Source organism: Mchenga conophoros, linkage group LG5 (assembly GCF_057382185.1).
Source record: "Mchenga conophoros isolate Kocher_MC1m ecotype Shallow Benthic linkage group LG5, M_conophoros_male_GT1.1, whole genome shotgun sequence".
NCBI lineage: Eukaryota > Metazoa > Chordata > Actinopteri > Cichliformes > Cichlidae > Mchenga > Mchenga conophoros.
Genome location: NC_140530.1, coordinates 8,897,825 through 8,910,440, shown reverse-complemented (window position 1 = coordinate 8,910,440; position 12,616 = coordinate 8,897,825). Strand labels below are relative to the sequence as shown.

The 12,616-nt window shown below is 40.7% G+C and overlaps 1 protein-coding gene across 6 annotated transcripts in view; it reads right to left on the bottom strand.

Moving 5' to 3' along the window:
* The window catches only part of shq1 (SHQ1, H/ACA ribonucleoprotein assembly factor), a 48,696-nt gene that overhangs the window by 21,260 nt on the left and 14,820 nt on the right, over positions 1–12,616 (bottom strand). For 4 of the 6 annotated variants that reach the window (XM_085273046.1, XM_085273045.1, XM_085273047.1 and 1 more), the window contains 3 exons: positions 11,601–11,758; positions 11,421–11,507; positions 11,049–11,102 (listed from right to left, as the gene is read on the bottom strand). In XM_085273046.1, the coding sequence (XP_085129172.1) occupies positions 11,049–11,102; positions 11,421–11,507; positions 11,601–11,758 (299 nt within the window). The remainder of the gene's footprint in view (positions 1–11,048; positions 11,103–11,420; positions 11,508–11,600; positions 11,759–12,616) is intronic. The other 2 variants (XM_085273049.1, XM_085273048.1) reach the window with 1 other exon arrangement.

Genomic DNA, 12,616 nt, shown 5'->3' with positions numbered 1-12,616 from the left:
TATAGTTTTTTTAATCAACAAAACTGTTTTTTAAATATCTTGCTGCATTTTGTATAAGTTCATACTCAAGTTTAAAACAACAACTACACTAAAGCTATTCTGTTATACAGTGGGGCAAAAAAGTATTTAGTCAGCCACCGATTGTGCAAGTTCCCCCACCTAAAATGATGACAGAGGTCAGTAATTTGCACCAGAGGTACACTTCAACTGTGAGAGACAGAATGTGAAAAAAAATCCATGAATCCACATGGTAGGATTTGTAAAGAATTTATTCGTAAATCAGGGTGGAAAATAAGTATTTGGTCAATAACAAAAATACAACCCAATACTTTGTAACATAACCTTTGTTGGCAATAACAGAGGTCAAACGTTTACTATAGGTCTTTACCAGGTTTGCACACACAGTAGCTGGTATTTTGGCCCATTCCTCCATGCAGATCTTCTCGAGAGCAGTGATGTTTTGGGGCTGTCGCCGAGCAACACGGACTTTCAACTCCCGCCACAGATTTTCTATGGGGTTGAGGTCTGGAGACTGGCTAGGCCACTCCAGGACTTTCAAATGCTTCTTACGGAGCCACTCCTTTGTTGCCCGGGCGGTGTGTTTTAATGATAATGATAATGATAATAATAATAATAATGATAATGATAATAATGATAATAATGGTAATGATAATGATAATGGATACTTTATTGATCCCCATGGGGAAATTACTTGTTTTTCTCTGCATTTGACCCATTCACTCAGTGAAGCAGTGGGCAGCCCACTAAGCAGGCGCCCGGGGAGCAGTGTGTAGGGACGGTACCTTGCTCAGGGGTACCTCAGGGTAGCCGTTAAGTGGATTCGAACCGCCGACCTTCCGATCATGGGGCGACCACTTTACCTACTGAGCTATCATTGTCATGTTGGAAGACCCAGCCTCGTTTCATCTTCAAAGTTCTCACTGATGGAAGGAGGTTCTGGCTCAAAATCTCACGATACATGGCCCCATTCATTCTGTCCTTAACACGGATCAGTCGTCCTGTCCCCTTGGCAGAAAAACAGCCCCATAGCATGATGTTTCCACCCCCATGCTTCACAGTAGGTATGGTGTTCTTGGGATGCAACTCAGTATTCTTCTTCCTCCAAACACGATGAGTTGAGTTTATACCAAAAAGTTCTACTTTGGTTTCATCTGACCACATGACATTCTCCCAATCCTCTGCTGTATCATCCATGTGCTCTCTGGCAAACTTCAGACGGGCCTGGACATGCACTGGCTTCAGCAGCGGAACACGTCTGGCACTGCGGGATTTGATTCCCTGCCGTTGTAGTGTGTTACTGATGGTGACCTTTGTTACTTTGGTCCCAGCTCTCTGCAGGTCATTCACCAGGTCCCCCCGTGTGGTTCTGGGATCTTTGCTCACCGTTCTCATGATCATTTTGACCCCACGGGATGAGATCTTGCGTGGAGCCCCAGATCGAGGGAGATTATCAGTGGTCTTGTATGTTTTCCATTTTCTGATGATTGCTCCCACAGTTGATTTTTTCACACCAAGCTGCTTGCCTATTGTAGATTCACTCTTCCCAGTCTGGTGCAGGTCTACAATACTTTTCCTGGTGTCCTTCGAAAGCTCTTTGGTCTTGGCCATGGCGGAGTTTGGAGTCTGACTGTTTGAGGCTGTGGACAGGTGTCTTTTATACAGATGATGAGTTCAAACAGGTGCCATTCATACAGGTAACGAGTGGGGGACAGAAAAGCTTCTTACAGAAGACGTTACAGGTCTGTGAGAGCCAGAGATTTTCCTTGTTTGAGGTGACCAAATACTTATTTTCCACCCTAATTTACGAATAAATTCTTTACAAATCCTACCATGTGAATTCATGGATTTTTTTTTCACATTCTGTCTCTCACAGTTGAAGTGTACCTCTGGTGCAAATTACTGACCTCTGTCATCAGTTTAAGTGGGGGAACTTGCACAATCGGTGGCTGACTAAATACTTTTTTGCCCCACTGTACCTGTATGCAAAAAAAAAAAATTTCATAGTTCAGCAATACTGATCAATCTAATAAACTTAAACCTGCACCATCCTCCCTATTCTGGTATTTTAAAGAGTACTTAGCGTAAATATTAAGCAACCTAACTAATAGGGTTCCAACTCCCAGCAACAACAAAAATAAATAAATAAAAAATAGGGAACCACCCCTCACGCTCCACCTCATGATGCTTAATCGACGTAATCAACCTTAATTTGATGCAGTGTGAAAAAAAAAAATGCACAGAAATCAATTCTTTTTCAAGAAATATTAAATAGATTCAACATCTTTCTTCAACAAAATTGCAGACTGCACAGATGGTACCTTCCCAAAGGAAAAAGTACTATAGCTTACTAGGGTATATTAGACTTAATAGTTACTATATATAATTATTTATTAAAAGCTAGACATTTTAAATGAGAATAAGAAAGAAAAGTATGTCTTTGTGCCCCCTTTTCCCTGTTCATGCCCTATCGGCCCCCCTGGCTAAACTTTGGTAGATCCGCCCCTGCACAGTTACCAGCCGTCAGCTACGTAGAAAAAGATCCTCGAGTAGAAAGTAATATTAAATAAATTCTAACAACAGCTTATCAAGCTTACCGTGCTGCTGTTGTTCAGCCGCTGGTTTCCTCTTTCTGGTGCAAAGTGGGCCAAAAACAAACCAGAGAGACGGACTCGCGACAGAAAAGCCGATCAGCTGATCATTAAGCAGTTTCATGATTGAAGTAGCAGCCAGAAGAGGCAGTCGCTCCATATATCGTTTGGTAAGCTTAACGCAGGAATGCTTTACAAACATTCAGAGATGGACTTACACACTGGCTTTACTTCTCTCGGGATAACTTTGTCGGAGATGAAATGCCGGGTTGCTAGCGAAGCTATCCAGACCACCGACAGGTCCCGCATGCCACAGCCGCTCTATCACGTGATGCATACTGCTCCGACTGCTAACGTTCTGAGGTGAGTTACGGCGTGTTGCAAGTTTTGTGAGGTGCTTTCGTGATATTTAATGGATCGGATTACATTTTTTATTTTTCTCCGATATCCGATCCAGTAATTTAGGTCAGTATCGGACCGATACCGATACGTAATATCGGATCGGTCCATCTCTACTTAATATTGCCATGGCAATTTATACTCGATGGTTACGGTAAAGCCATTTTGACCATCATATGTGGAAAAACCTGTGATACATCGAGTATTTTTGATATATCGCCCACCTCTAATCCAAAGTACAAACCAACTACAATTTAGAGTGGACTTCAACAACGTTTCAGCAAGAAACAGAGTCCCGTCTTTAAATCTAGTCATGTGTCCTGTTAATGGTGGACAGAAACTAAAATATGCTATTCACTTTGCCCTGAGGGGTGTACTGTGAGGTCAGATTAAGTTTTTTGTGAGCTACGCTGAGTCTTTTAATAGAATGGCTCTCTATTCATCTGGTTAAATCACCACGGTGAGGATATAACCAGGTCGGGACCAGGTTATGTTCTGAGTTTTAGTTAAAACCGTCTTAAAAGTATCCCGTTGTCACTGATTCTTTTATTTACAGCAGGTTTTAAGTGTGTTACAGATTATCTGCAGGGGGAATGTGTTTTATATGTGCAAGCTGTTAAGCCATATCTTACTAAAAAATACTGAGTGAAGTGTCACATTGTTGTGGGACAGCATAAACGTACTCTAATCTGCTGGAACTGCAGTGTATTTTTCCATTATACTTTTTACATTCTTTAGAGATTTTCAATCACCATTTTCTTATCATTGTCATATGATCATACATCATCATAACTTGTCTGAGTGGGCTGCAATTATAGGGACCATTTTTATATAGAGGAAGAGTTATTTTTTTATGTGAGTGCACACAGAGCCAGAACCAAGGAGCCAGACTTAACATTGATAGCCACTGTTGTGGTACCATTTATCTCCACCTGGGGTTTTAGGATTTGTCAAACCAGCTAATGCAAAGAAAACCTGGCTGTGTAGAACTTATATTATATACCTCTTTGGTGTTGTTGTTTTGTTCTCAAATGTAATGACAAACTTTTAAATTTACTCTCTGTGGCAACAATAAGAAGTGGCTTGTGGGTATTTAGTAAGGCTGGATATTACCACCGATTTCTAAAACTCAATTCTGATTCACAAGGTCCCGATTTGATTCGTTTCAGTTTTGACTCAGACAGTCAGAAATATAATAATTCTGATCATTTCTCACTACATATCCATATTTTTATATCTATGTATAAAAACAAAGCTGACACTGTGAGACTTCATCAGAGGTGTGAGCATCACAGCAGATGTCTTTGTGTCAAAGTAACTGAGGATAAAACATGAAGGAGATTTTCCTGGCCTGGCTTTTTATAGCAGATAACCACCTTAAAAATATTCTGCAGTAGATCAAAAACCATGAATCAACATTACCTGATGCTGCTGAAATGGAGCAGAGCAAAGTTACAAAGGTTTATTAGAGACACAGCCAAGTGTTTTGTAATTTGGCAGAATTTTAAAAAGTTTAAATTTCTTCAGTATTGAACAGCAGAAATTGTTCTCTTTTAAGGAGTAATTTTGTAAAAAAACAAAATGGTGCGGCCAACATAGCTGCACACAACGGTAGACTGGTGCGTAATAAGCAAATAATGCAGAAAACAGATTTTTGATTAGAAACTGCTCTTGACGTACAGAGAGAGCTGTGCAGGAAGTGTGATTTTATCATGGTGGAAACAAAACAGCAAAAGTAAGAGGGAACTAATGAAGATGTTTCTCGAATGTGAAGCGCAGTTTTGATTTTCTTTTGCTGCTGGTTCAGTCAATTTTGGTTGGAGAGAGACAACCTTTCAGCCCTGACGGCATGTCCATGTACATGCCGTGGGGCTTTTTGTGTCCATTTTTATGTCTTTTTGTGAGTTTAACCTGAGATTCTGGTGTTTCTGGCAAAATACATTTGTAAAAAAAATCGATATCACTTTACGGGGGATAGGTTAATTGAAAAATCTAAATTGCCCATAGGTGTGAATGTGGGTGTACCCCCGCCTCTCGCCCTATGACAGCTGGGATAGGCTCCAGCACCCCCCCGTGACCCTGAAAAGGACAAACGGAAGTGAATGGATGGATGGATGGATATCGCTTTATTCAAACCAAAATGCCAAACAAAGCTAACACAATAACAACTGTTGGTAATCTAACTAATAATTTACCAGTCTCGACAAACATTTATTCAATCTACTTCAAACTTGGCTCATGTGTTGCTGAGTGAGAGTGGGCATTTCCCCTAGAGTGTCTTTCTGAGGGCACTGACTGATGAAGCTCTCGCCCCCATATAACAACGTTTAAACCCAACCCTACTTTGAGCCATACAAAGTTTGAAACAACACACCTAAACGGATGCAAAAAAAAAAAAAAAAAAATTCCAACTTTTTCCAAAAACTTGATCGCTGTGATGATCTAAAAATTCAAACTGGTTCTTGTAAAGTCAACGGAACAGGTTTCCATTTTACTTTTTTTTTTGTCTCTAGTTTCCTGTGGCGAGTGACTTCAGTCACTGTTATTTGGAAGAACTGTTGCAAGAAAGCTGCAACCCGCAATCTTCTCGTTATGCACAACAGCCATGTTTTAAACAGGAACAGTCTCAGAAACAGCAGTGCATCCTTCTAGACGTCCCCTTTGGAACACAGTAATGTTATGAGTATCTGCATTTAAAGCATATCTGCAGCTGCAAAGACACTGGTTAGTGTCTCCTTGAACGGGCTCTACTAGTAAAATAGTTGCTGGTTGTTAATAAGAAGCCAGTTCAAGGTTTGTGTTAGCGATGTTGTAATAATGTTGTAATAAACAAATGAACTTCAGCACGGCCCACATCTAAGCCAAACAACCACGATTTGCCGCCTGTTTGCAGTCACACTAATGTTAAGTGCGCTGAAAAAAAAGAGTAAGTAGACTTCCCTTTTCCGTGGAATGATCTCTGCCATCTCAGCACAATGGTTTCTTTGCATTTCAGTGAATGAATAAACCTATCACTGAAACTGCAAAGGAATAGTCTCACGTTGAGTAATGAGATGAGGTGAAACAAGGTAGCTGCATGCAGCAATATAAGTATGTCCACAGTCTCTCTGTGTCATTGTTAAGCGCCTTCCTTCACGTGGCACTGGTGTCTAATCTAAAGCTAGTTCAACACACAGACAAGAAACTGGTCCTATAATCATGGGAGGGATATGTACTAGCAGTTTATTAATATGACCTGAAATGCTTTTTGACTTTCATTTCTTAAAATTTCAAAAAAGCGGGTCACTTATGAAAAGGTGTCAAAGCCAAACTAGCTGTGCCTTCCCCATTTCCTCTTCCTCTTGGCTGCCTTCAGCCACATCCAGTAGCACAGTTTCCAGCAGCACCTACCAAGCCTCAACCAATCCGGTATTGAAATCTCGTTTCAGATGATCCACATGCTTGATTCAGCAAAGATCTCACACCAAATGCCGTTCCTGAAACAACCTCCCCTATTTATCCAGGCACTAGGAGTACACTAACTTGTGTGCACCCATAACTATACCTTCAAAATGACTCCTCACAGAAGAGGCTTTTTGGTCACTTCCACCTCTTCCCATTTGACAATATATTGCACAACAAAATACTTGATCTTGTTCCAAGAAGCGGCGTTAATGTGTAATCTGGATAACAGTGCTGAGTAAAATGTGAAAGCTCTGAAGCAAGCATATCTGTTTCAGGTCAGGATTTACTCAGCAAATCTATGCACACTTCTCAGTGAACCGGTTCCTTTAAACAAGCCAAATGAGTCAAAACCATTTTGCATTTCTCTAATGACTTTATCAGTCTGATCAAGAATCAGTGGTTAACAGAGTATTGTACTATATCATACTTGTGAAGTCTAAACTGCACACAGACAAAGACATCTAGAATTTGCACAATTTCACAGAAATACTTTATATGATAATGTAGCCCAGAAAGCAACATAACTAACTGTGGTGTAACTGCATGACGCAAAATACAGCAAATGGAATTTCTGCCCAAACATGGCCGAGCTGGGTTGTCAGGGACCATGCACCAAGGTTATTATCGTTAACGAAAACTAACGAAATACCGAAAACTAGAAGTGAAAAAACATTTTCGTTAACGGAAATAAAAATAAAATTAAAAAAAAGCAAAACTAACTAAAACTGTAATGAGTGTTCACAAAACTAACTAAAATTAACTGAATTTATAGCAAAAATGTGTTTAGTTTTCATTGATGTGTGCGTGTCATACAATAGAGTGAAAATGAAGTTTAGTTTCCAGATTTTTTTTCTTGCCGTGTCTCATTATGCCAGCAGGTGGCAGTACGTTAGTCGAGTCGTCTGTGTCGCTGCTCCGACCACGCGCAGAATCATGTCAGGAAAAGTCGGGAGAAAGCGCCAGAGTCCAATTTGGGATTACTTTGAATATGACTGTGTTTTGGATAAAGCAAGTGTCTTGTAGTGGAAAGAGACAAATTATGAGGGACATTTCTAAAGGGAAAAAAATCCCACAAACCTTAAAGTGCACTTGAAAAGCTCACACAAGAAGGCTAACCTAGCTTACCTTGAGAAGGTAAGGGAGCACACTCAACCCTCATCCCCAGAAACAGACGCTAACAAGGCAGCGTGATGCATCCCGAGACAACAGGATGGGGACATCTACATAACTGTGTGAGTCAATTGCCTTCAAAAAGTTTATCAATTCACTTGAACCAAAATTACAAACACCTGGTGCTGCAAGAGTTAATAGTCTCATTGGGGCCAAGATATACATTTTATAGTTGCCTGGTATCAATGGTTGTTCATCTGCCTTTATTTATTTATTTGTTTAAAGAACCCATAGGTGGGAATGTGAGTTGTCTGTCTCTGCGTGTTAGCCCTGCGACAGACAGGCGACCTGTGCAGGGTGCAGGGTATGGTAGCTGGAATAGCAACATACCAAGGATAAGCAGAAGAGAATGACTGATATGATGAAACTGGGATTTTGTTACACTTAATTATTGCAAACAACTAAAACTATAACTGAAACTAATCAAAACTAAACTGAAACTAAGGATTTTCAAAAAAAATACAAACTAAACTAGCAAACAATTGGTAAAAACTAATTAAAACTGATATAAAATTGAAAATCTGAAGTCAAAACTAAATAAAAATAAAAACTAATGAAAATTGCAAAGCTATTAAAACCCTGCCATGCACTCACTGCTGTTTTGCGGTGTCAATGTGAAGAGCAAACTTGTCAGAAAACAACAGACTGGATGGAGATTTTCAATTTAGACAACTTAGACTCCTGTGTCTGATGCTGTTCAAACACCCTCTGTACACTAAAGCGATGGTCTCATGGCAGGTTGTGAGAGCAGACAGTAGAAGACAGATCACACACACTCAGAATTTCAGCTGGGAGCGCCTGTTGCTGCTGTAGTAAATGCCTCTGGTTTGACAGATAGATGGAGCCTGGGCCCGCTCGGTTTACTTCAGTGCAAATATCAGTAACGGAAAAGGCAAAAAAAAAGAAGAAGAAGAAAAGAAAAATCAGCCAGGGTATCAATATATTTACACAAAGTGAAACTTTATATGCAACAGACTCGCAGATGCATTTGACATTCCCCTCAAGAGTCTAATTACTTTTTACCACATCCAGCCTACCCGCCAGACAGTAGCTGCTGCGGAGCTACAAGCCTGAGAGGATAACAAGAGGAGCTAAACTTTTATATTTATTTATGGCGTTCTTAGTTATATCCAAATTGTGTTGTTTCAACAACAGCCTGTGGTTCAATACAGGCACAGCATTTTATTTATTTATTTAATCGTTTTACAAAGACTGCAGAAAATGCCAGACAAGGTTGGCCTGTCACTTCTTTTTTCTTAACACTTGACTTTCCAGGAGGAGGGTTTGCAAGAAAACTTCAATGCCATTATTAACTTACCATAGCGTTACCATAGCGACCAGAGAGCATTATGGGGCAGAGAGGAGGATGTTACTCTCAATGTGGTTGGTGCATTTCAGGAGGACTCTGCTGATAAAAGTTACCAGCGGTCCCCAACCTTTATTGTGCCATGGACCGGTTACACAGTGAATTCACGTTTATTATTATATTTACAAATACCACAGTTTTTGTCTTGGTCGTATCATTTTATTTTGCTGTATTTATCCACGACACCTTAAAGGACCGGTCTGTGAAAATATTGTCTGACATTAAACCGGTCCATGGCCCAATGCAGGTTGGGGACCGCTGGTCAAAGACACAGCTACAAATAGCAGCTGAAATAGGGCTGTGCGATATGACCAAAATCTCATATCCCGATATAAGACATCTATCGTCCCGATAACGATATAAATCACAAAAATGTAACGTTTTCTGTAAATTCTGTGAATCTCGGGCAGCTCGACTTGCGGGAAGTGTTTCCAGGTGCGTGTCATGTACCTGGAGTCGAGTGTTTTAACCGATGCATGAAACAATACATTTTAAGACATAAGTTGTAAAGGCCGCCGTTTTCTTTGTGAGTATTTATTACACGGCGTGCTGCGGGGAAAAGCCTGTTCTAGCGTTTGAGTCTAAGGTTTATTTTTTAGCACCTGGCGGCTCTTTTTTACTTCTCATCCGTAAATAATCTGCTCTTTCACGTGATTCAGTTTATTTTGAAAAGTCTCAACAGGATCTTGAGCTTTATTGTGAAAGGTTTACATGGAACATAAACAAGCGGACACGCGATGGTGTTACCGTCGTTGTTGCTAATGACAACGCATAAAAACAGGCGCTTGTCCGTCCGTAGTGTGGTTATATTAAATATAAGAGAAAGAGAGAACTTTAAGAAATTAATATAGTCACTACAGTGACCATCAGAACGATGAAAAAATATTGCTGTGAATAGTTTATTTTGCGACACCACGAAACAAACGATAGCGTAAAATGAAACGATAGACGTTTTTATATCGTCATCCAATATATATATATCGTTATATCGAACAGCCCTAACCTGAAATACAGTTGTGCCATGATTTCTGCCGCTTTGTTCTTGGACTGTGGGCTTACTTGAGTTTTAAAGTAGAATGGGAGTCAGAGCCTTTAGCTTTCAGGCCCCTCTTCTGGTTCTGCTAGTGTGTCTTCCTGTTAAAAGGGAGTTTTTCCTTTCCACTGTCGCCAAGTGCTTGCTCATTTTAGGTGGTCTGATGATTGGGGTTTTCTCTGTATTATTGTCAGGTCTTTACTTACAACATACAGCACCTTGAAGCAACTGTTACTGCTACAGACAGTCGTTGTGTAACAAATGCATGCGGTGCTTCTCGAGGGTGTGGGTAGCATAGAGGCGCAGCGGTTAGCACAACAAAAAAATACTGGGGTTGAGTCCAGCGGTCGGTTGAAGGTTGCACCGCATACATCTCAAAACCAATCGTTCTGTCTGTGAACACGACAGCTCAAAAGGTTTTGAATGAACTCTGATGCAACTTTGTAGGGGTGCAGAGTGGAGTCATGTTAGCAACCCAACAAAATTTAGCTTACAGCAACCGAGGTCTCCAAGGTCAACTTCATGATTTATTGGTGGGAAATTGACAAAAGGCCTTATAAATCAGAAGTGTGGTGTGGTATCGTCAACATATAGAGCGTGACCTCTGACCTCTCCTTCAAGGTCAAGGTGTGATCTGAAGGTCAAAGTGATAATAACGCTACATAGAGCTATATAAAGCTATTCCTACTGCCATTGTTTGCATTGAGAGCATATAGAGAATGATATACGGGGATTCTACATATCACATTAACCTTTGAGCTCATTTTCAACGTTTCACATCTGCCAACTTCATCAAATATATGAAATGGGTTTCAACAGGCTAAATAAGAAAAGCCCTGCTCTGGTTTTTACTGCACTGCAAACTTCTTAAAGTGCATTTAAAGAAAACAAACAAACAAAGAAAATAAAATGAATACATACAAAATAAATACTGTTCCCTCAAAAATGAATACAGGCCAGAGAGTGAGTTGTCTTGGTGAAGGTTTGCGCTCTTGAAGTGCTTCTTGCTGCGTTATAATTCACTCACCTCCAGCCAGCACAGAGTCCCACTGAGTTTTCTGATAGTCCACGGTGTTTCCACCTCCAGGGAAGAAGAGAGAAACTTGTCATCGGTGCAATAACAGACAGGAAACGCTACAAGAACATCCACTGAAATAAAGTGAAAGCACCACAGCGAAGCAGATGCTCAGAGTTCTGTAAAGAGCAGGCTACGAACCAATGGAAATAAAGTGGGGGGAGGCTCCACATTATAATACCGAGTGGAATTAAAATATTCACCTATGACAGATTTTGTTTTCATAGCTGAGATTTAATTCAACATTAAGGCTGTATCAAATATTTACCACATGGTTTAACAAGGCAATCAGATTTGTTCCTCTCGCCTTGCTGCAGCAGCTACCTTTAGTGAAGTGACACAGGGAGACCTGGACTGAGCTTTAGGATCTGCTGGTAATCTCTTAAGGCTCTGAACAAAATGGAAGGCGGTCTAAAGGATGTGAGGATAGAGGGCTTTGTTATCCAAGGATAAGTGCTGCTCAGGAGGAGTTTCCTCTTCACACATATCTACACACACACTCACATTGTGTTCCCCCTCCGTCGAGCGCACTTCGTAGGTGTAAGCCAGCAGGATGTCCACGAGGCTTAGCCACGCTTGGTAACGAGACGCCTTGTCCAGCAGGTAGGAGCGGTTGGTGAATTTCCTCAGCTGCTCTTTCTCATCATCAGTGAACGGTACAGCTGCACGAGACCAAAGATTAGACAGTCAAAACACACGAAGCAGTCTAGTTTTTAATGCGCAGACAAAAAGAATCCAGCTGTGGGTGTGAGAAGAGGTCACAGTGGTTAGGCTCCTTCTCACAGGTAAGCTCCCTGCAACGTACTGTCAGTAAATGACTTTACAAACAGTCAGACACATCATTTAAGAAAGCTCCTCGGCCACAAGTCAAAGACGCAAATTAACGATTTTTCACATCAAATACATACTGAAACCAGCACGCATCGAGGTGAGGCACATAGTCTCACTGCAGGGATAAACAGCTTAATAAAAATAGGTTTAGTGCAGTAAGTCTTTAAGATTATGTCCACACTAAGCCGGATAAATATGAGCTGCGTGCCATTTTGCTAACCTCGTGTTGTAGTCGTGTTGAACACACAAAAGAGAGCCTTTGAATTACAATGAGACGTGAGGTAGGGTTAAATATGGACAGATTTGTGACCAATCCTGACGCATTTTAAGAGAAAATAAAATACACACACTACCGCACGTCCGTGATAGACATAGCACGTCGCCGAAATACTGGAGATTACAGTCCAGCTGTGTGTGAGAATATGTCAATGAAAACTAAAACACCCGTCTTATTTATTCTTATTCAGATGATGCTGGATTAGATTTCCATTTTTATTAACCAAAAAAAAATAAAAATAAAAATCACAGTGTAGTGTGCCACTCAATAAGATCGGACAGCAAGAGCAAATGATAGTCTTAACAAGCAGGAACCATTGTCCACCTCCTCAAATCCCAGAATCCACACAACAAAACGACTGCATCAAATGGATTTTCCTCTCCCTGTCTTACTACATCCACTGTGTCAGGGC